Source organism: Rhinatrema bivittatum, chromosome 5 (assembly GCF_901001135.1).
Source record: "Rhinatrema bivittatum chromosome 5, aRhiBiv1.1, whole genome shotgun sequence".
NCBI classification, from domain to species: domain Eukaryota; kingdom Metazoa; phylum Chordata; class Amphibia; order Gymnophiona; family Rhinatrematidae; genus Rhinatrema; species Rhinatrema bivittatum.
The window spans coordinates 346086338-346110112 of NC_042619.1; the positions used below are offsets into that span (position 1 = coordinate 346086338).

Below are 23775 nucleotides of genomic sequence, written 5' to 3' on the forward strand. Positions count from 1 at the left end.
TTAATCAGGTGCTGAGCTTACAATCTTGTGAGGTCACAGTGGTTAAAATACCTGCAATTTGTTCAATCTCACACACAAACATGAAGGCATAACAAATACCTGGTCAAAAACTGAAGTCTTAATTCTCAAATTATTGAGGTTGATATTCAGACATAGCTGGATAAATAAATTAGCTGGATAAGACTTATCCAGCTAAGTTTAGACTTGCTACGGAGCAATCTTGTTAACTTAATTGGGTAAGTCTTAATATCACTACTTAGCTGGATAAGCAGTGCTGCCCAGTTACATCCACTGCCTGCCCACTGACTATGCAGGTAACTACTTATCTGGGTAAGCGGTGGCCACTGAACATAGCCAGTATTCAGCATTTGTCACTTATCCAGCTAAGTACGTTTGAATATGGACCACAGAATTTCAAAGCATTTGACAGAGCAGTCAATTCCTTGATAGCTTCCAGGTAAAACATAGGCTTACTGTATATACCTTCAATTCTTCTACATTAAACCCACTTGAAATGCTAATAGCACTATCTTTGAAAACCATGCAAAATGCCTCATTATTGAAACACCAATGTATAAACAGTTAGGGAATAACCTATATAAATTAAACACAACATTCCTTAACCTAAGGCTAATATATGGGGCGCTGGTCACCAGGAGTTAAACCTATATATATAGGTTTAACTCCTGGTGACCAGCGCCCCATATAAACCTATATATATAGGTTTAACTCCTGGTGCCCAGCGCCCCATATAAACCTATATATATAGGTTTAACTCCTGGTGCCCAGCGCCCCATATAAACCTATATATATAGGTTTAACTCCTGGTGCCCAGCGCCCCATATAAACCTATATATATATAGGTTTAACTCCTGGTGCCCAGCGCCCCATATAAACCTATATATATAGGTTTAACTCCTGGTGCCCAGCGCCCCATATAAACCTATATATATATAGGTTTAACTCCTGGTGCCCAGCGCCCCATATAAACCTATATATATAGGTTTAACTCCTGGTGCCCAGCGCCCCATATAAACCTATATATATATAGGTTTAACTCCTGGTGCCCAGCGCCCCATATAAACCTATATATATAGGTTTAACTCCTGGTGCCCAGCGCCCCATATAAACCTATATATATATAGGTTTAACTCCTGGTGCCCAGCGCCCCATATAAACCTATATATATAGGTTTAACTCCTGGTGCCCAGCGCCCCATATAAACCTATATATATATAGGTTTAACTCCTGGTGCCCAGCGCCCCATATAAACCTATATATATAGGTTTAACTCCTGGTGCCCAGCGCCCCATATAAACCTATATATATATAGGTTTAACTCCTGGTGCCCAGCGCCCCATATAAACCTATATATATAGGTTTAACTCCTGGTGCCCAGCGCCCCATATAAACCTATATATATAGGTTTAACTCCTGGTGCCCAGCGCCCCATATAAACCTATATATATAGGTTTAACTCCTGGTGCCCAGCGCCCCATATAAACCTATATATATAGGTTTAACTCCTGGTGACCAGCGCCCCATATAAACCTATATATATAGGTTTAACTCCTGGTGACCAGCGCCCCATATAAACCTATATATATAGGTTTAACTCCTGGTGACCAGCGCCCCATATAAACCTATATATATAGGTTTAACTCCTGGTGCCCAGCGCCCCACTAGCAAGCGATGAGCCAGCACTGCCGCTGGCGAACGTTGGAACCCCGGCCGTAGAAGCCGTGGTAACGTTGCAGACACCAGGCCGTCGTAGCCACAGCGTCGTCATAGGATGGGGCTTCCCGCGACCTGACCGTGGAAGTCAGGGTCTACGGTCGAACACCTTCAGTGCCCCCCTTTCACGCCCCCACCCTCTAGGCCGTCGAGGGTCGGGGTCCTAACCTGTTAGGCCGCTCATAGTCTCTGCCTGCTCACGTGCTCCCGGGCCGCTGGCCCTTGCTAAGGCGAGAGGTATAATCCCGACAGGCCTAGCTAATGCGCTGGTCACCTGCGACAGGTATCTAAGGGGTCCCCTAAGGTACAGTAGTAATGGGAGGGCGGCTGGGAACGCTGATTCAGTCTGCGCCGGGCAGTGAAGTGGGGGTTGCCGCCGCATGTCTTCCTAGTTTAAGGCCCGGCCCCGGCTAACCAAACGCCGCGCCTCCCTCCCCTCCCCCGACACGTCATTTCCTTCTTCCCTCCCTCGACTTTGCTGCCTTCCGCTCGCGCCCATTGTGCCCCGTTCCCAAAACGGAGTCGCGGGCTCTATATATATCCATTCATGCAACCAATTCAAAATCTGGTGTTCTTTTACCGTTTCTTTAATTTTTTTTCACTATTGAGGCAGCCGAAGCTGTTTTGGCACCGTGTCACCAGGGCTATAGCTGTGCAGGTCCGCCTCAGTCAATTCTCAGCATTGATTTAGGGGGGGGGGGGGGGGTTGTAATTTTAAACTTGTAACTTCCCACGTTGCCACATTCATGACTTTTTGACTTGCTGGAAGGAGCTACTTTAGAGGAGTCTCTATATGCCATGTGTTTTTCTGAAGCTCCATTCATGTTTGGCATTTATGAGGGCACCGTGCAGATATTTTAAGTGTTGTTCTGCTTCCTTAAATTTATTGCAGATCTGTGCAACTTGGGGGTCACATCTGGCTCCGCCGACACTGCTCTTCCCTGGCGAGCTCACAAGCTTCTTTACCCAGGTCATGCTTGGATTGCCATGGCAACAGCTGTTTGGCATTTTGAGCAGCTCCTACCTCATGCTTACATAACACAAGGTAACACAGATACCTCATTTCTTTTAGCTTTTGAAGGGAATAAAACTCATCTTCAGGCATCCTAAGTCTCTCAATATCTATTGCATTTGCTTAATGTGATTTAGGCTCTTCCTGTCTGGTCCCCCCCCCCCCCCCTTAGCTGAATTTAAGTAAAACTCATCCCTTTACAATTCGTTTCAATATCTGATTCCACATTTGCATGATCCCTCCCCCCCCCTCCCTAAGTGTGCCCCAAACTGGTTTTGACTTATTTCAGCATGGGTTACTCAGGACCTACTGGTAAGACATTGGACAACAGTAGTATTTAATAGAGATGTGAATCGGAACTGAAATCGGATCCGATTCTGGTTCCGATTCACATCTCTAGTATTTAAAGTTCTCGACTACTTAAGGAAAAAGAAAACCTCATACGAGATGAGCAAAAAACAAGAGCACTGATCTTGAATTCTCTTTAAAAATGTTCCCTTGTTTTCTTAATGTATAAACATAAAATAAATGGACACTTTAACATTACAGCTGTGTATAAACATTAATATACGTGTAAAGACCAGCACGGTGTTGTGCTGAACCCTAAACATGAAACATGAAATAGAGAAACACGAGATCATTCACACAAAACTGTACAGTGCAACATGACAGTGATACACACACATACAAATTACCAGAAGCAACTAGCATATATATATATATTAAACAGAGCTCAATGCATAGCTTTCTACTAATAAAATTCTTTAAAAGAAATGTACATAAAAGCACATAATATGTACAAATATGAAAAAGCATTCAAAGTATGAAATGCACAATACCATAAATATCTGTTCCAACTCCATCCTTTCCCACTCTAAGAACCCTGATCTAAAATAAAGGGCTGTTCAACATGGCTGATGTTTGTGGCACGATCTAGCACCCCTCTTAGAAATAAATGCTGAGTTAACAATCTCATTGGAAGACGATGCATTGTGTCTCTTTCGGACTGTGTTACGTTAGGGTCCATCAAGCCCAGTATATCCTGTCTCCAGCAATGGCTAATCCAGGTCATAAGTACCTGGCAAAATCCCAAACAGTAAACACATCCCATATTGCTAATGTTCGGCAATAAACGATGACTTTCCTAGGGACTTCTTCAGGAACTTGTCGAAACCTTCTTTAAACGAGGCTGCACCAACTGCCTTCATCATATCCTTTGGAAATGAATTCCAGAGCTTAATGGTGCATTGAGTGAAAAACAATTTTCTGCTATTTGTTTTAAATGTGTTACTTGCTAACTTCATGGAGTGCCCCCTTGTCTCTATATTTTCTAAGAGAGTAAATAATGTATTCTTTCTGATCCATTAATGATTTTAAAGAGCTCTATCATAGCGTAGCTTGGAGAAGAGATGGCAGAACAGCCCTATAATCCCTTTAGCCTTTCTACATAGGATAATTGTTCCATCCCCTTTACAATTTTGGTTGCTCTTCTCTATACCTTTTCCAGTACAACTATGTCTTTTTTGAGATGCGGGGAATCAGAACTGCATACAGTTCTCCAGGTGCGATAGAAAGGCATTATGACATTTTCTGTTTCCTAATAATGCCTAAGATTCTGTTTGCTTCTTTGACCACCGCCACACACTATGCCAAGGGTTCCCAAAGTATTGTCTACGATGACACCCAGGATCCTTTCCCTTTGCTTGCCCTCCTAAACTGACAGTACAGAGCTGCAACGAAGGGCACCTGCTAGGAGAGGGCAGAAAGGCAAGTGAGCTAGAGGCCAAAGGTCACTCTGGGCAAAGAAGCTGTGAAGGACATAAAAATGAACACGCTATGAAGCCGTCTGCGTGTATATAACAGTTTAACATTTGGCTTCTGACACTGCTTCAAACAAGGCAGCGCTTCCAAGAAAATAGCAGGAATCTTATAAATTAAAGACCAGCTGATAATAGCTGCAGCCCGAGGGGAAGCCAGTGAGATCAAATTTTGGGGTAGAATGGTATTTCTATGGCAACAAACTATTTTATGCTAAAGGAGAACAAAGCAAAGATCACTGGAATATAAAAGAAGAAAACAGCCATTATAAAGTCAAAGGAGGGTGAAATAACACGGGTTATCTGCACAGACACACTTACTGACAGGTGGCCGTCTAATCACAGTACAAGGAATTCACCCGTACACACCCAGACATTCAGCATGAAAGCCCGAGACAGGTAGGGTAACCTTCTTTACTACCTGCTAGGGTATTTTAAGTTTTAGTTAAAAAAAATAAATAAATTCTCATTTCTCTTTTACAAGAATGTTAAAAAATAATATTTCTCTCTCAATAAAAAGTACTGATGACACTGGTTTCTTTTGAAAATAATGTTTTTAAACGTTAGGACATACAGAGGTTAGTAACACTACAGACAATCGTCTTCTTTATTACATTTCTTTACTTTCCACAGAAGCACATGATCAGCAGCTTTAAGTGGGCTTTCTTTCCTTATTAGAGGTAAAATCTTAGCTGAATATGTTCCTACAGATTTTTTATCATGAATTTTCTTTCCTCTCTATGACAAGAGATTAATTATAACCACCTACTGCCAAGACTGTCCCAATCTATTGGAGCAGAAAAGGCAATATCCAGCGGTGAGGATTACATATAATAGCCGGATAAACTTATCTGGCTAACTTATAGCGTATATTCAGTGGCACGGGTGAGCCGCTGAGAACACCCTCACATTGGCAAATTAGCCAGAGGGGTTTATCTGGCTGACCCTAGGACTGCTTTCATGCAGTCCTAAAGCTTTCCATCTAACTTCGCTGGTTAACTCAGCTCTGCCCTCAGAATGCCCTTGGAACGCCTCTTGGTCGTTTGGTTAAAATCCATAAAGCTAATTACTCAGCCGGATAAACTGGAGGTGTTCAGCAAGTGGGAATTTTTAAAATCCTGGTGTTTATTCAGTTAACGCGCTGAAATACGGACCCCTTGAAACCTAACCATTGCTAAGATTTTAGAAAATACCCTTCTATTTTGACTGAAAACAATAGTTAAATTAAAAACTCACCAAACGGCCTAAGTTGTAGTAACAGTCTGGATATTTTTTTCTGTGTTTTATTGCCGTCCAATAGCTTTTCTCAGCTTCGGCAAATCTTTTCAAGCTGTTCTGTACTATTCCTAGATTCATCCATGCAGCGGCAAAATCTGGCCTAGCAAATTTAAAAAACATACATCAGAAAAACAAACTTCAAATTTACCAAGAATGGAAAATGTCCTCCATTAACAATACACGCGGAAGTGATATTCTTATATCCCAGACCAAAAAACGGACAGCGCATAAAAATGCGAAAGTGCACTTAATCTGAAACAAAACCAATAATATTGCAATCATCGTATTCATGCTTCTATGTATAAACTCTCACATTGCATCTCATTTGTGTGGTTTATCGTCCGATAATAGGACACAGACGGATGGACAGACACAATCGTTGTATAAGGCATTCTTGCTTCATGTTGTAGAAGGCCACCCAAAAGTGCACGCATTTCTCTGATGTCCTTATTTTAGCTCAGTTTTAGTTTAGTTCATGTAAATTCTTAATATACCACAATATCCAATTAAAATCAAATCTATTTACAATTAAAAAAAAATAAAAATATGTATATATATAATATGTAATATATAATTAAATATAATTAAAACAAAATCAATTATCTTTTTTTAAAAAGCTATTTTTGTTTATTCCACATACTGTATTTGTACAGCTAGGGCCAACAGCTCTTCTGCTTCCTGGAGCTCATTTCTTTCTTTCAAAATGTTTCCAAGATTGTTCATGGCATGTACATACTTGGGATTCAACCTTAAATATTAAGAAAAAACAGGTAAAAAAAACACTTCATTTCATTACATGCTCTCCAATTCCTTCAAAACATTTTTCATTGCAAAAGATATTATTTATTTATTTATTTATAGTTTTTTTTATATACCGCCGCTCATCAGAGATATCACGTCGGTGTACAGTGAACAGGAACTTACGCCGGAGCGTTATACATTTAACAAGGGTTAATATATAGGTATTTGAACATAAAACAAGTAGAAGCAATTAAAAACAAAACGATCATTTAGGTGTAACTTAACTGAATTGAGTTAAACAAAGCTGGAGAATATTAGGGATGTGAATCGTTTTTTAACGATTAAAATTATCGTCCGATAATTTTAATATCGTCTTAAATCGTTATAGAACACGATACAATAGAAATTCTAACGATTTATCGTTAAAAATCGTTAAATCGTGTTAGTGCGCACTAACGGGAGTTAGTGCGCACTAACTGAAAATGATACAAATTGACACTTTCCAGGTCAGTAAAGGTCAGTTAGGAATGAATATGTGTTCCTATTGGCTGGCTGCCCTCTTATCTATTGATGTTACCAAGGTTCCAACTGAGGTGATGGTTGGGGGGATGGGAAATGGAAATGGAAACTCAGGAACACTAACAGAAAATGATACAAATTATTGACACTATCCAGGTCAGTAAGGTCAGTTAGGAATGAATATGTGTTCCTATTGGCTGGCTGCCCTCTTATCTATTGATGTTACCAAGGTTCCAACTGAGGTGATGGTTGGGGGGATGGGAAATGAAAACTGTTGGTAGTTGACAAAAAAAGTAATGTGATCAGTCAATATGACTAGAACCTGTGCCCTATTCCTGATACCAGGGGTGTTGTGATCTTCCTGCACTCAGTGCCCTATCCCTGATACCAGTCTGAGACAGCTCCCTCCCTGCATTACTAGTGAGAGGCTGGCTTCACAGACAGGGGGGAGCTGCCTGACCCTCACTCCTGACTTCCCCCATGTCCCAGCTAGTGAATGGTGTGTGGGTGAGGGGGGGGGGGGGGGGGGGGAGGATGGTGAAGTCTGAGACAGCTCCCTCCCTGCATTACTAGTGAGAGGCTGGCTTCACAGACAGGGGGGAGCTGCCTGACCCTCACTCCTGACTTCCCCCATGTCCCAGCTAGTGAATGGTGTGTGGGTGAGGGGGGGGGGAGGATGGTGAAGTCTGAGACAGCTCCCTCCCTGCATTACTAGTGAGAGGCTGGCTTCACAGACAGGGGGGAGCTGCCTGACCCTCACTCCTGACTTCCCCCATGTCCCAGCTAGTGAATGGTGTGTGGGGGAGGGGAGGGGGGAGGATGGTGAAGTCTGAGACAGCTCCCTCCCTGCATTACTAGTGAGAATCTGGCTTCACAGACAGGGGGGAGCTGCCTGACCCTCACTCCTGACTTCCCCCATGTCCCAGCTAGTGAATGGTGTGTGGGTGAGGGGGGGGGGGGAGGATGGTGAAGTCTGAGACAGCTCCCTCCCTGCATTACTAGTGAGAGGCTGGCTTCACAGACAGGGCGGAGCTGCCTGACCCTCACTCCTGACTTCCCCATGTCCCAGCTAGTGAATGGTGTGTGGGTGAGGGGGGGGGGGAGGATGGTGAAGTCTGAGACAGCTCCCTCCCTGCATTACTAGTGAGAGGCTGGCTTCACAGACAGGGGGGAGCTGCCTGACCCTCACTCCTGACTTCCCCCATGTCCCAGCTAGTGAATGGTGTGTGGGTGAGGGGGGGGGGGGAGGATGGTGAAGTCTGAGACAGCTCCCTCCCTGCATTACTAGTGAGAGGCTGGCTTCACAGACAGGGGGGAGCTGCCTGACCCTCACTCCTGACTTCCCCCATGTCCCAGCTAGTGAATGGTGTGTGGGTGAGGGGGGGGGGGGGGGGGGGAGGATGGTGAAGTCTGAGACAGCTCCCTCCCCTGCATTACTAGTGAGAGGCTGGCTTCACAGACAGGGGGGAGCTGCCTGACCCTCACTCCTGACTTCCCCCCATGTCCCAGCTAGTGAATGGTGTGTGGGTGAGGGGGGGGGGAGGATGGTGAAGTCTGAGACAGCTCCCTCCCTGCATTACTAGTGAGAGGCTGGCTTCACAGACAGGGGGGAGCTGCCTGACCCTCACTCCTGACTTCCCCCATGTCCCAGCTAGTGAATGGTGTGTGGGTGAGGGGGGGGGGGAGGATGGTGAAGTCTGAGATGGCTCCCTCCCTGCATTACTAGTGAGAGGCTGGCTTCACAGACAGGGGGGAGCTGCCTGACCCTCACTCCTGACTTCCCCCATGTCCCAGCTAGTGAATGGTGTGTGGGTGAGGGGGGGGGGGAGGATGGTGAAGTCTGAGACAGCTCCCTCCCTGCATTACTAGTGAGAGGCTGGCTTCACAGACAGGGGGGAGCTGCCTGACCCTCACTCCTCCGGGGTATTGTGATCTTCCTGCACACAGTGCCCTATTCCTGATACCAGTCTGAGACAGCTCCCTCCCTGCATTACTAGTGAGAGGCTGGCTTCACAGACAGGGGGGAGCTGCCTGACCCTCACTCCTGACTTCCCCCATGTCCCAGCTAGTGAATGGTGTGTGGGTGAGGGGGGGGGGGAGGATGGTGAAGTCTGAGACAGCTCCCTCCCTGCATTACTAGTGAGAGGCTGGCTTCACAGACAGGGGGGAGCTGCCTGACCCTCACTCCTGACTTCCCCCATGTCCCAGCTAGTGAATGGTGTGTGGGTGAGGGGGGGGGGGTGGATGGTGAAGTCTGAGACAGCTCCCTCCCTGCATTACTAGTGAGAGGCTGGCTTCACAGACAGGGGGGAGCTGCCTGACCCTCACTCCTGACTTCCCCCATGTCCCAGCTAGTGAATGGTGTGTGGGTGGGGGGGGAGGATGGTGAAGTCTGAGACAGCTCCCTCCCTGCATTACTAGTGAGAGGCTGGCTTCGCAGACAGGGGGGAGCTGCCTGACCCTCACTCCTCCGGGGTATTGTGATCTTCCTGCACACAGTGCCCTATTCCTGATACCAGGAGTGTTGTGATCTTCCTGCACACAGTGCCCTATCCCTGATACCAGGAGTGTTGTGATCTTCCTGCACACAGTGCCCTATTCCTGATACCAGGAGTGTTGTGATCTTCCTGCACACAGTGCCCTATTCCTGATACCAGGAGTGTTGTGATCTTCCTGCACACAGTGCCCTATCCCTGATACCAGGAGTGTTGTGATCTTCCTGCACACAGTGCCCTATTCCTGATACCAGGAGTGTTGTGATCTTCCTGCACGCAGTGCCCTATCCCTGATACCAGGGGTGTTGTGATCTTCCTGCACACAGTGCCCTATCCCTGATACCAGGGGTGTTGTGATCTTCCTGCACACAGTGCCCTATCCCTGATACCAGGGGTGTTGTGATCTTCCTGCACACAGTGCCCTATCCCTGATACCAGGAGTGTTGTGATCTTCCTGCACACAGTGCCCTATCCCTGATACCAGGAGTGTTGTGATCTTCCTGCACACAGTGCCCTATCCCTGATACCAGGGGTGTTGTGATCTTCCTGCATGCAGTGCCCTATCCCTGATACCGGGATGTGTGCAAGAAGATCCCAACACCCCCGGTATCAGGGATAGGGCACTGTGTGCAAGAAGATCCCAACACCCCCGGTATTAGGGATAGGGCACTGTGTGCAAGAAGATCCCAACACCCCCGGTATTAGGGATAGGGCACTGTGTGCAAGAAGATCCCAACACCCCCGGTATCAGGGATAGGGCACTGTGTGCAAGAAGATCCCAACACCCCCGGTATTAGGGATAGGGCACTGTGTGCAGGAAGATCACAACACTCCTGGTATTAATAGGGATAGGGCACTGTGTGCAGGAAGATCACAACACCCCCAGTATCAGGAATAGGGCACTGTGTGCAGGAAGATCACAACACCCCTGGTGCCAGGGTTAGGGCACTGTGTGCAGGAAGATCACAACACCCCCAGTATCAGGAATAGGGCACTGTGTGCAGGAAGATCACAACACTCCTGGTATTAATAGGGATAGGGCACTGTGTACATGAAGATCACAACACCCCTGGTGCCATGGATAGGGCACTGTGTGCAGGAAGATCACAACACCCCTGGTGTCAGGGTTAGGGCACTGTGTGCAGGAAGATCACAACACTCCTGGTATTAATAGGGATAGGGCACTGTGTGCAGGAAGATCACAACACCCCTGGTGTCAGGGTTAGGGCACTGTGTGCAGGAAGATCACAACACTCCTGGTATTAATAGGGATAGGGCACTGTGTGCAGGAAGATCACAACACTCCTGGTATTAATAGGGATAGGGCACTGTGTGCAGGAAGATCACAACACCCCTGGTGCCAGGGTTAGGGCACTGTGTGCAGGAAGATCACAACACCCCTGGTGCCAGGGTTAGGGCACTGTGTGCAGGAAGATCACAACACTCCTGGTATTAATAGGGATAGGGCACTGTGTGCAGGAAGATCACAACACCCCTGGTGCCAGGGTTAGGGCACTGTGTGCAGGAAGATCACAACACTCCTGGTATTAATAGGGATAGGGCACTGTGTGCAGGAAGATCACAACACTCCTGGTATTAATAGGGATAGGGCACTGTGTGCAGGAAGATCACAACACTCCTGGTATTAATAGGGATAGGGCACTGTGTGCAGGAAGATCACAATACCCCTGGTATCAGGGTTAGGGCACAAGTTCTAGTCACATTAACTGATCACATTACTTGTTTTGTCAAGCTACCAACTGTTTCCATTTCCCATCCCCCATATACTGTCAGTGGGAAGCTTGGTAACATGAATAAATAAGAGGGCAGCCAATAGGAATACATATTCATTCCTAAACTGACCTTAACTGACCTGAAAAGTGTCAAATTGTATCATTTTCAGTTAGTGCGCACTAACTCCCGTTAGTGCGCACTAATCGGAAAAAACGATTTTTAACGATTTTTTAACTAAAAAATCGTGCCTAACACGATTTTCTTGCCCTGCCACACGATTTCTATCGTTAAGACGATATGGAAAACGATTCACATCTCTAGAGAATATAGGGATTCTAGGAATTTAGGTATGAGGTTAGGGAAGGGTAAAGAAGAAATGGAATTCTAAGTTAGAGGTGGTAAGAGGGGGGAGATAGCATTTAGATTGCAATTAAGAGCAGTTATATAGAAGGGTATTGAGAGTAGAAGCAGATATAAGGGGAAATCAGAGATGGTATATAAAAAGGAGGTGTTGGGTAAATAAGGCAGGGCATATAAAGGAGTAGATAGACATATGTATATCAAGTATAGGCATGTGTGAATAACCATGTCTTGAGTTTTTGCTTGAATGTTTTGGGAGATAGCTCAAGGCATAGTTCAGAGGGCATAGTATTCCATAACAAGGGGCCGGCAAAGGAAAACGCTCGTGCTTTAGTGGCGGCATGGTTATATAGTTTGGGCGAGGGGGTCTGTAAGGTGGCGAGGTATGGATTTCTGGTGGGTTTAATAGATGTTTGAAATTGTAGTGAGTTATTAAACCATTTCATTTCAGGATTGTGGAGGGCTTTATGGATAAGTGTTAGTGTCTTCTAATGTATGCGAGATTGAATGGGGAGCCAGTGTAACTCTTTCAAAACTGGCGTAATATGTTCCTTTGAGTTTGTGTTAGTAAGGATACGGGCTGCGGTATTTTGCAGGATTTGTAAGGGGCGGATGGCATTTTTGGGTAGGCCTAGGAGAAGTGAATTGCAATGGAGATGGAGAAGGTACAGAGAAGGGCAACCAAAATGATAAAGGGGATGGAACAGCTCCCCTATGAGGAAAGGCTGAAGAGGTTAGGACTTTTCAGCTTGGAGAAGAGACGGCTGAGGGGGGATATGATAGAGGTGTTTAAGATCATGAGAGGTGTAGAACGGGTAGATGTGACTCAGTTATTTACTCTTTCAGATAATAAAAAGACTAGGGGGCACTCCATGAAGTTAGCATGTGGCACATTTAAAACTAATCGGAGAAAGTTCTTTTTCACTCAACGCACAATTAAACTCTGGAATTTGTTGCCAGAGGATGTGGTTAGTGCAGTTAGTATAGCTGTGTTTAAAAAAGGATTGGATAAGTTCTTGGAGGAGAAGTCCATTACCTGCTATTAATATAAGTTGACTTAGAAAATAGCCACTGCTATTACTAGCAACGGTAACATGGAATAGACTTAGTGTTTGGGTACTTGCCAAGTACTTGTGACCTGGTTTGGCCTCTGTTGGAAACAGGATGCTGGCCTTGATAGGCCCTTGGTCTGACCCAGTATGGCATTTTCTTATGTTCTTAACATATTTAACAAGATGACTCTTGCATCAGAAAATGGAGGTTTACAAAATATTAATGGAAATACAATCATCATCTGTTAATCATAGGAAATACCCCTTCAACCCCATATGTTAAAAGGAAATGTGGGGGAGACAGAGAAATTTAAAGCGAAATCCAAAAAATAAAGAAAAATTATAAAGTTTCTAAACTTTCAAAACACGTTTTTCAAAGGAAGAAACATTCTGGTTTCCAATATATTTCTGAAGAAAGATCAATGAATCAATGAAGTGATAAATACCTTATAGCTTCCCTGTAATATTTAATAGCAGCTGTTTGGTTGCCTTTATCAGCCAAATTTTTCCCAACATTGTAGTGCACCTGAAGATACAAATCACAGTTTGTATACATTTTCCTTTCAGATTTACCAAACAGGTAATTTGTTTTTGCACATACATAGGAGATTGTAAACCTTATGGTCTAGATTTCAGTAGTGTGAATAACTGCATATTTGTGCGAGTACTTTCAAACCTCTACAAAAGGTGTTTGATTTTCAAACACAAGTTTAAATGCAAAAGTTGACTTTGAAAATTGGGCGGGTGTCTAACACATGGATATTCACATCTGGTCCTCGAGGCCCACATCCCTAAGAGAGGGATCGTAGAGACCCCAGCCAAAGGGGTTGCAAAGGAGACAACGCGTGGTGGCACTGAGGAGGAGTCAACGAGAGGCAGGAGGGAATCACTAGAGGGGGGGAGGCGACCATGATGTTGCAGAGGAGTCACAAGTCACCGGAAAGAAGAGTGACGGATACTCGCTACAAATCCCTCAGCCAGTCCAAAGAATCCCGCTGGGGAGGAATTTAACCCCAAGTCAACGATGGAATCAATTACAGGACTATGGGCGGACACTGGGTGGTACTAATATGGATATCGAAGGTAACTTTAATGTGTGGGAGTGAGTCTGACCTGAGAACCCCGATCCCAACCCTAGCAGGGGAGAGACCAGATGAAGACATGAAGCACTTCCCTGCAGGGGATCCAGGCTGAGTGGCAAACGCTCGTTCCAAGGGGTCCAAGTTGAGAAGGGGTAAGTAATGGAGTGACCCCGTTTTTCCCTCTTTTTACATGTGTGGGACCAGGCTGTTAGCCTGGAGCACCTTAGCTCCTTCAGAGGGAGGGAGCTGTCTGGGCAGGACCCAGCTGGAAGGGGAATAAGAGTGTAAGCCCAGCTGGGATCAGATGGCCCCTGTGTCTCCAGGAGAAGGCAGCTACTGTAAAACATCTCTGACCTAACTTGAAGCTGCTGGAAGGTAGGCAGTCGTTATTATGCTTGGTCAATATTAATAGTGAAAGTGCAAGAAGAAAGTTTGGATACGGTGTGTTTTCTGACTCCACAGAGTGAAGGTTTGCTTAACAATCCTCACAAGCAGAAATGAGGGAAGAAATAAGGCCCATAAATAGATGGGGCAACAACGGAAGACCTAGCAATAGTCAGAAATGTGGAATTTCCATAAAATTCTGATGTGGAAAATTTTCTGGAAAAATTTCCCATACAAATATTCTCTCATTTTTCCTCAAAACTTTCCTATTCAAATTTCCAGATGCCCTAAATAAATTTGTAATCGATTTAGCATGCTATTTGACCTATATATTTAGTAAATAGAAAAAATCCACAACCCCACCCCCCAACAAAAACAACATAATAAAGCATCTCCATATTAATTTCAATGCTCCGTGTTTCAAGTAAGTGAACTGAATATTTGATTGGGGGAGAGGGGAAAACAATACAGACACAGGGAAGGTCATTTTAAGACTAATTTCCACAGGTGAAGCAATGCTTCAGCCACAGAAAGTTGCCCTCCTTCTATACAGGTAAGTTCACCTGTAATTTCACCTACAGCAGGGAAAGGATTCCCAGGGTGGGCCTTAGGGAGAGGTTGGCACTTTCGCGTGAACTTTTAAATATCCAAAAGTACTTGCCTAAATTTTCTTAGGAAAACTACACAGACAGAAATTAGCATTGTCATTTTCAATGCAAAGTACGAGTGCAGTTGAAAACGTATGTCTCTTTTATCCTCGGACTTCATACCGCCGCAGGCAGATACAAAACTATCCCCAGAGTGGATAAGCTTTCCAAGATGGGAAAGTCTGCAGGTGCTTTTTACTTGCAGATGTTACTTTTGCTTAGAAAATTCTGGGAACGTTCACAAACTCCCTCACCCAAAATGACACCTTTTCTTGGCACGCGTGTGGATGTAATAGCATATTTTTTTAAATCAAAGTATCTGTGTAAATCTGAACTCTCCCACCTCCTTTCCCCAGAATGCCTTTTTTTCGTGTGTACAAAGTATGCACGAGATCGAGTTGTATGTATACTTTTTTCACGCAAAGGCCAGCAAATTTTCTACAGAGCATTTACATGCATAAAATGGTATTTTATGTGCATAAATGGCCTTTAAAACAAATGTGATATAAAGCAATAAAACACAGATGTACTGACAAAAGACAAGAAAGCAATTTTCAAAGGCCATTTACTCAGGTGAGCAATCTGGCTGAAAACTGCCCAGTCCCTACCAGTGTAAAAGTAAGACTGGGGATAAAGAACACACCTACTTTCATGCCGGTGAGACGTAGGCATTCACAGGGGCGTGTTTAGGTTGGAGGAAGGAAATAATATGCCTGATTTTCAAAAGCATTTATGTGCTTAAAACTGTGATTTACAAGTATAAATGTACTTCACCCATGCAAGTGGGTTTTTGAAAACGGTTACAATGTGCGATTGAATTGTCAATAGGTTTTACCTACTTTAAGTACACTTATCAAAGGTAAATGAGTTCTGAAAATTGCAATCATAGTATGTTACTGTAAGGGAAACTGCAGAATCAGCTCAGCATGTTTGACGTACAGCACAGAGTAGGATGACCTGACTAAACCATCCTTGAGTCTGGAATGCATAGTTTAGACTGGGACTGCTGGTAAGGATAGCGAGTAATCCTGTCCTAACATAAACACAGATTAATTCAGCACGCACACGTGTTTACATTAGGCTAAAAAAGACAAGTAGCTGTGGCTGACAAACTGAGAGAGTTCCTTTGCAGAAATGCAAAGTGATGCTTTTTCTTTGCAGAAATGCAAAGTGATGTTTGTCCTTTGTAGACGTACAAAGTGAAGAGACACCCCTTTTTCGCCTGTGATGCGCTCTCTCCTTGCCAGGCTGATGATTAAAAGGGTGTAGTGAGTATTGGCCGAAATACTGTGCACGAATACAGATGTATATGCTTAGCAATATTTTTAATGCTTAGAACTGTATATTTTAGTGCCTAGAACTGTATATTTTAGTGCCTAGAACTGTATATTTTAGTGCCTAGAACTGTATATTTTTGTGCCTAGAACTGTATATTTTAGTGCCTAGAACTGTATATTTTAGTGCTTAGATACTTAGAATTGTTAAGATTGTATATCAATAAACATATTTTACTTTTACCTTGTTCTCGCCTACCTCATTCCTTACAGTTACATTTAATCTGAATGCATAGATACAGTTTTTGAACTATGCACATTATTTGCAAGTTAAAAAATATCCACAGAAAAAGCGGGTGCAAATCTGTGCAAGTACTTTTTCCCAAGATAATTTTCAAAGGGAAAGCAATGCTTATATTTTTCCTTTGAAAAGTGGAACAAAGCCCACAGGTAAAAATACTCCCAGACTTTACATTAATGAACGTAGATTTGAAAATTGCCCCCTTAGATTTCAAAACCATGCGATCAGGGTGCAACATGCTAAGTATTATTTACCCCCTTGCAAGCAACATCTTTAAGAAGGTATAAACTGGAAAAAAAAAAACCTCCCAATAAATAGTGCTTCGTGTCCTCATCGACCTACGGCAGTACAGGTTGTCTGCATACCGCGGGTAACTAACAATAACTTGGAAATTTACTGCACTGGGTGCTCGGACGCTTGTTCCAGCAGAACAATCCGTGAGTGTCACGCCAGAGAAACAGGTCACGACTGCTTTGTCACGTGAAATAATGAAATGTTAAAGATTTGGAAAATGCTTCACTTACTTTAGCATTGAGAGGACACACAGGCAAGGCACTCTTGAAAAGCTGCTCCTCAGACCTCCACTGGTTACTGCGGATAATGCAGCGCAGCGTATTTGTGAACACAATTCCTAGTACAGCCGCAGCAATAAGTTTCTTGAAGAAAGAAGACATGTTCAGTATCAAATTCAGATAACTTTATTGACAAGGACAATTTTACCCGTTGTCAAAGCAAATACGTAGATAATCATCTTTTGTCCCTTCGTTACTTGCTTTTTAAGATACCTTGTTTTTGACTTGTCTGCTTAATATGCTGCATCCGTACGTAAGTAGCATGCAGTATCCAGCACTGGGGAGGTAGATGACTCTCTCTGCAATAACAAATCCTACACGAAAGAGCAAGTTACTTGCAGGAAGAAAGGGGATTGTGAGAAATCCCAGTCCCAATGAAAGAATTCTGTAAATGATAAAATAAGCATCTTAAGATAGAAATTAGTAGTAATGATAAAGTGAAGGAATGTATTATTCTAACATATACAGCACAAAATTCTTTAACATAAAATTCTCTCAACACAATATCTATCCATATTTAACATATACATGAACTTTTACAAAGTATACGTTTCTTTCCATTTCATGTCTATATTTCACCTACATATACTTTTTTTTAAACAAAGAGGTTAATTCATTCCTAATCTTTTTCGATTCTGGAGAAAAAATATCTTGGAATATTCAAGTTTCAACAAATAGCAACTGTGGTAAAAAAAAAAAAAAACCCACAACTTAACTTTTAGGAGAGAATTGGGATGGTGAAAAAACATTTGGAAGAGTCTAAAAAAAGATTTGAGACATACAGTAAGTGGTCTGCCACAGATGGCTTACTGAGACCCATACAGAAATTTAATTTGCCGTCTATAATCCTTCCAGTGACGCCAATGTTGTGCAGCTCTGATTTAAGTGTATGGGACTGATTTTTTTTCTTCTCATGGATAAATCAGCAAGCCAAGCTGAAACAAACTGTGCTATTTCACTCTATCATTTTATACATAAAAATAGAAAAAACCAATAAAGTCTTAAATTCTTGAAAAATCTTCCCGCAAGTGCTATCAAAAGTATGCAGTGCTATAGCTTGAATTTGTCTTATGCTGCACAGTCATGCACTATTAAACAAATCATTTACCAATCAAGACTAGAAACACATATCAAGTCTTAAATCAAAACAGAAAATAATTGAAAAGTACTTCTCAACAGAGCACGAAAAGGACGACATCACCAAAAACGTAAGAAAATGCCATACTGGGTCAGACCAAGGGTCCATCAAGCCCAGCATCCTGTTTCCAACAGTGGCCAATCCAGGCCATAAGTACCTGGAAAGTTCCCAAAAAAGTATGGACATAACTGTACCTGCTTCAGGGGTCACTAACAGGACTTATCTAAGAAAGGGCAAAAAAAATATCAATACAAAAAAGTAACAAACCATTAAGTTCACATAATCATAAACACATACTTAACTCATAACATATATGATGTCTCAATAGCTCAAACAAAAAAACGCCTTCAACAACTTTATAAAAGCCCTGACATACAAAGTATGCATACCCAACCAATCAGGATAGCAGCTACCAGATGTCACAAAAAATGAAAGCACTACAGGAAAAACTTCAGACTCTAAAACAATATTCATTTATTTATTTTTTTGTCCTTAGTTTACATAAATCCTTTTGGTGACCCCTGAAGCAGGCACAGATGTGCCAAAACATCATGGAATCAGGTCCTTTCTGTGCACATCAACAGATGAAGACATGTTGGCTCTGTTGAGAATAAGTACTTTCCAATTGTTTGTTTTTTTTGTATTGATTTATGACTTGATAAGTGTTTCTAATCTTCAGTGGTAAATGATTTGCTTAATAGTGCATTATGACTATGTATAGAGCCCACAGCGTGGCATAAGAACAGATTCAAGGTTTAGCACTGCATACTTCTGATGTCACTGGAGGATTGATTTTTGAAGGAGAAGTCTTTAATTACTGGCCTTTTCTCTTGTTTGAATTGTGAGATTAGAATTGGCCTTGTCTCTGTGCCTTTATAGGTTATTCCATCACAGGAAAGGTTACAAAACTTTATTTTGTCTAAAACAAAAACACTTACTGATTTGTGCAAGGTAAAAACTGTTTTAAACAAGAGAGGATTGCTTTCTCTATACTCCTCATTTTAAAAGTGCTTTGCTAGATCCTGATCTTAGACAAGGATTAATACACTCACACAGCACAAATGCCCCCTCCTATTCAAACTCAGCTCACCACCACATTCTCAGTCTCCATGCATGCTTTAGTAGAACAAACACTTGCATATATCCTCTCACTCACAACCATCATTCAAGTCCTAACTCAACCACAAGAAATGGTTCCACACATAATATTTACATAAAACATTTGCTTAACGTTATACAAAAAAAATTAACCTTCCCTTTTGGGGGAGGCGGCATTCTCAGTCCATGGTGGGGAGGATGTTCCAGTCAACACACAACAGTGACACCTAATGGCAGAACCCACTACTGCAGGAAGCTTTTGTGCATGGTCCCAGGCTGAGGACTGTGACTGCAATGACTGGGCTCAGAGGGGGTTACAAAACAGGGTAAAAATGCCCAGGTCGTTGTGAATGAAAACATATCATACTGTAGCTCAATGGGGGTCTAGTGCTAATTGAACTGGAAGCTCCAAAGAAGAGAAGGAAAGTTCTGGACTAAAACAAAGCCATTGCCTGTATCTTGCTTCTAAGTTAGCAAAGGAAACGGCAATGCTCCCTTGAAGGTTGTTTGTTTTAAAATATTCCTCTGGTGAAAAATTAACAACAGCAGAATGCAAAGGTTTGGCTGATCCTTTCAGGAGCTGTCAGCAGCACATCAGCAAAGAACACAGAAGCACCGTCTACCGATGACATCACCTGAAAGAATTATTACAGCTCTTAATGTATTTTTACTGAGCAAGAACCGCACGTGTACAAAATAGAAACGCTAGCAAGCAAGAGGGGGTTATTCTCCAACCCGCGAGAGGCCATTATCGCGGCGGTAGCATTTCAATTTAGGTGGAGGGGAGGAGTCGGGGAGGGGATTAGGGAAATAGGCCGGCGGCACCGCTGCCGACGATAATGTTTAGAACAGTAACGTGGGAAATGGCATCACCTTTTATGGTGGCGCTGTGCCCGCGATAGCCGGCCGCACCGCAGCAGGCGGAATCGCACATAGAAGTCACATAGGATTCCCATATTGAAAATCTAAAGCTCCTATTTCTACAAAGGGCTTTATTACTAGCGGGTTTAAGGCTGGGACAAACGCCAGTCATTCACAGTGCTAACCCTACAGGGGGTGCAGAGCCCTGAACAAATAAGCCCGAGTGAGCTCCACCTCCCCAGATGTTAGTGGGGGAAGGAGAACGGGTCATCCCCTCCCTCAAAGCTGAAGTGGTAGGGTCACAGCTGTGAAGATCGGCCCAGTGGGAGAGACGGAGGAAGCAGTGTCAGGCTTGGCCAACGAAGCCGGAAGTAGCAGTAGGAACACGGTGCCCGGCTCTTGCTGCCATCATCCGTCCCCGCTGGCTCTCCCAACTCAGAGCCCAGGGCAATTGCCTTGGTTTGCCCCATATAAGAGCAGCCCTGGCCGTTCAATTGCTTTCATTTCTTTGCTCCTGAAAGGTATTCACAGCATCGGACTAGGGGCGCCTACAGAATTCAGATCCCAGAAATGTTCAAACCCAGCCACTACTGTCACACTTCTGTATTTTTAAATTGGTGTTTTTCTCTTCTTCCAAGTGCTATTGTTTTCTTTTTCAATTATTTTCAAAATACCCTTCTACTCTGTTAGATGAGAAATAATCTCTTTTGAGTACCATTTATTATCGAAGATCTACCACGTATCATTTATTTTTAAAGGGACGATCTGTGAAATGAGGGGCACGAGGCACTTCAATTGCACTCTGTTCTGACTACAAATTACTTTTTACCACCTACAGTGTTAAGGATCTCAAAACGCCAGTTCAGGAGGAAAATAAAGCAGCCCATCCGTATTTCCTTCCCAGAAGTTTCCTCCCCACTAGTCAGCAGATAGCGACGGGACTCTAAATTGGGTTGAAACTGTAATAAGAACTACAAACATTTATTTGAAATACATTAGTTAGATATTGGTTCAACCGAATTGCTAAATTATTAGTTGCTGAAATTAACAAAATAATACTGAAGTCTCAACACACAGAGAGATTTAAGGTTCAGCATAGGCTCTTACCTTCTTTTATGGCAGTCTTCAGAGCATAGTGCTTGGCATATCAGGCCACTTAGGCAGAACCAAAGTGCCGCTAGTGCAATTATTCTCCAGTCACTGAGTGATTTAATAAGGGGTATGCAGCCCATTGACCAATCAAAACACAGCCACCAGGGACACAGCAGCAACCATGCATTCAACGAGTAGTAGTAATTATAGTTTATAGCCTGCCAATCAGAGAAAAACAAACATCTGATATTGGACTTTAAAAAAAAAAATCCATACATTTCAACTTTAAGCTATACTATAAAAACAGAATATCATAATCACTATAAATGCCACTATTACAAGCTCATGTAGGGAAATATTTCACAGCCCAATGCGGTATTCTCATTGCAAGCTCATGGTGAAATACTTTTTTCTTTCACCAGATGGTCAATAATAAAAATGTGCTATCTGAAAGAGCTCCATGATCTGGCGAGGCAGCGCGTAGCATGAAACAGATACCATCTTTGTACGTCCCACCTAGAATGATACAAAATATATATCGCAGCATTGCCTCTGGCTCCGCAAACAGCCTGAAAAGCGAGATGCCTCACCGATTCTCTCAGCTCCCCAACAGCGTTCCCTTCCTCGAGAAAGGGAAACTTTAAGTATCATCAGTAACCTTTGTGATACATTTTTGCCCTTTACGTTTATTGCTCTAATGCTCATTTTAAGGTTGCGCAAAGTGGTTTAGCTGAGTTTCTAACCACCTTTGTAACTATTCTTTAAAGGAAGGTGCATTTCCCCAATAGTCTGAAAATTGCTTCTGGATGTCCGCTTTTAAAATGCCTCTCTCATGATCTTGCTGAGTTCTCTAGCTATCGCCCCATCTCAACCTTGCCATTTTTTGCAAATATATTTAGGAAAAAGTATTACTGACCCAATTAAATACTTACATTGAGGACCATAACCTGCTTGACCAATTTGAATTTGGTTTTCGCCCGGCTCACGGCACCTGGTACTACTTTTAGTTGATGCGTTCTGCTGTGGTTTGGACAACAGAACGGATTTTGTTCTTGTCCTTCTAGATATCTCTGTGGCCTTTGATACTCTGGACCATATTATTTTGCTATGGTGTCTCTGTGAAATGGGCCTCTTTTTTGTACTGTGATCTATTGGTTTCACTTTTTTTTTTTTTAAGACTGTTATCAATAAGTGACCATAGGTGGCTATAACTCTGCTCTGTTTTGGTTAGATACTGGTGTTCCGTAAGATTCTTCACTGTCTACCATTTTATTCAACCTAAACACGTTTCCTCTTTGTCAGCTGTTATTATCTGAGAGTGATTTGCGGACTATTGTTCATGCTTTAGTATTTTTAGTTGTTGATTATTGTATTATCTCTTATCTTGGTTTACCTCAGTGACTAAGATATTACAATTGATTCAAAAATACCTAGTATCCAGAACCAGTATTTGGGAACATACTACTCCCATACTTGCTAACCTTCCTGGCTCCTGATATGATGATGTATCAAAGTTAAAACCATTTCATTGGTGTACAAAGCTATTAACAACTTAGCTCCTCCCTGTTTTAATTCCCTTTTAAAACTTTACTGTCTGTCTCACTCATTGCAATCCTCATTCCAAAATGTATCATCAATCCCCTTTGTATACAAAATTCATCTTGATGAAACCAGAGAAAAGATCTTTTATGTAGCAGGACCTTCTTTATGGAACTCATTACCTGAGCCAATGAAAAATACGTCATCACTGTTGACCATTCACAAAATGCTAAAAGCCCATGGCGTAGCCACAGGTGGGCCATGCTCCACCCCCTTTGGGTGAGAATGGGAATCTGGGTGTGCGTCTATGTGTGTGTGAGAATGGGGAGCAGGGGGAGATTGAGTGAGTGCTTGTTTTTTTGGTAGAGCATGTGAGAGTGAAAGCTTTTGTGTTTGTTTGTGTGTGTGTGTGTGTGTATTTGGGGGGGGAGTGTATATGAGAGAGAGAGCTTGTGCTTGTGGTACAGCATGTGAGAATGAGAGCTTGTGTGTGTGTATGGGGAGGAGAGTATATGAAAGTTTGGTAGAGCATGTGAGAGTGAACATAAGAACCTGCCATACTGGGTCAAACCAAGGGTCCATCAAGCCCAGCATCCCGTTTCCAACAGTGGCCAATCCAAGCCATAAGAACCTGGCAAGTACCCAAAAACCAAGTCTATTCCATGTTACCATTGCTAGTAAGAGCAGTGGCTAATTTCTAAGGCAACTTAATTAATAGCAGGTAATGGACCTCTCCTCCAAGAACCTATCCAATCCTTTTTTAAACACAGTGAGTTGTTTTTTTTTAAACACAGTGAGTTTGTGTGTGTGTGTACGTGTGAGAGCATATGAAAGTTTGTGTGTGTGAGGGAGTCTGTGAGAGAAAGCATTAGCCTGTGTGATGGAGGAAGGGAAGTAGACAATAGGAGAAGAAACAGAATGAGAAGAGACCCTAAAAAGGAATTAGGAAATGACCAACAAAGGAAACGTGGGAAAAAAAACCCGACTGGGACCAACTGATTAGAAAAATACAAAGATCAGACAATAAAGGTAAAAAACCCCAAAC

General features: G+C 43.0%; 1 protein-coding gene across 6 annotated transcripts in view; it reads right to left on the reverse strand.

Annotated features, from left to right (window-relative positions):
- TMTC4 (transmembrane O-mannosyltransferase targeting cadherins 4) overlaps positions 1 to 23775 on the reverse strand; it is a 93860-nt gene that overhangs the window by 23103 nt on the left and 46982 nt on the right. For all 6 annotated transcript variants that reach the window (XR_003857141.1, XM_029604509.1, XM_029604505.1 and 3 more), the window contains 6 exons: positions 21207 to 21409; positions 17216 to 17387; positions 16955 to 17086; positions 13189 to 13268; positions 6482 to 6589; positions 5800 to 5941 (listed from right to left, as the gene is read on the reverse strand). Coding sequence is in view for 5 of the 6 variants with exons in the window: in XM_029604509.1 (XP_029460369.1) it covers positions 5800 to 5941; positions 6482 to 6589; positions 13189 to 13268; positions 16955 to 17086; positions 17216 to 17387; positions 21207 to 21409 (837 nt within the window). In the remaining variant the exon portion in view is untranslated. The remainder of the gene's footprint in view (positions 1 to 5799; positions 5942 to 6481; positions 6590 to 13188; positions 13269 to 16954; positions 17087 to 17215; positions 17388 to 21206; positions 21410 to 23775) is intronic.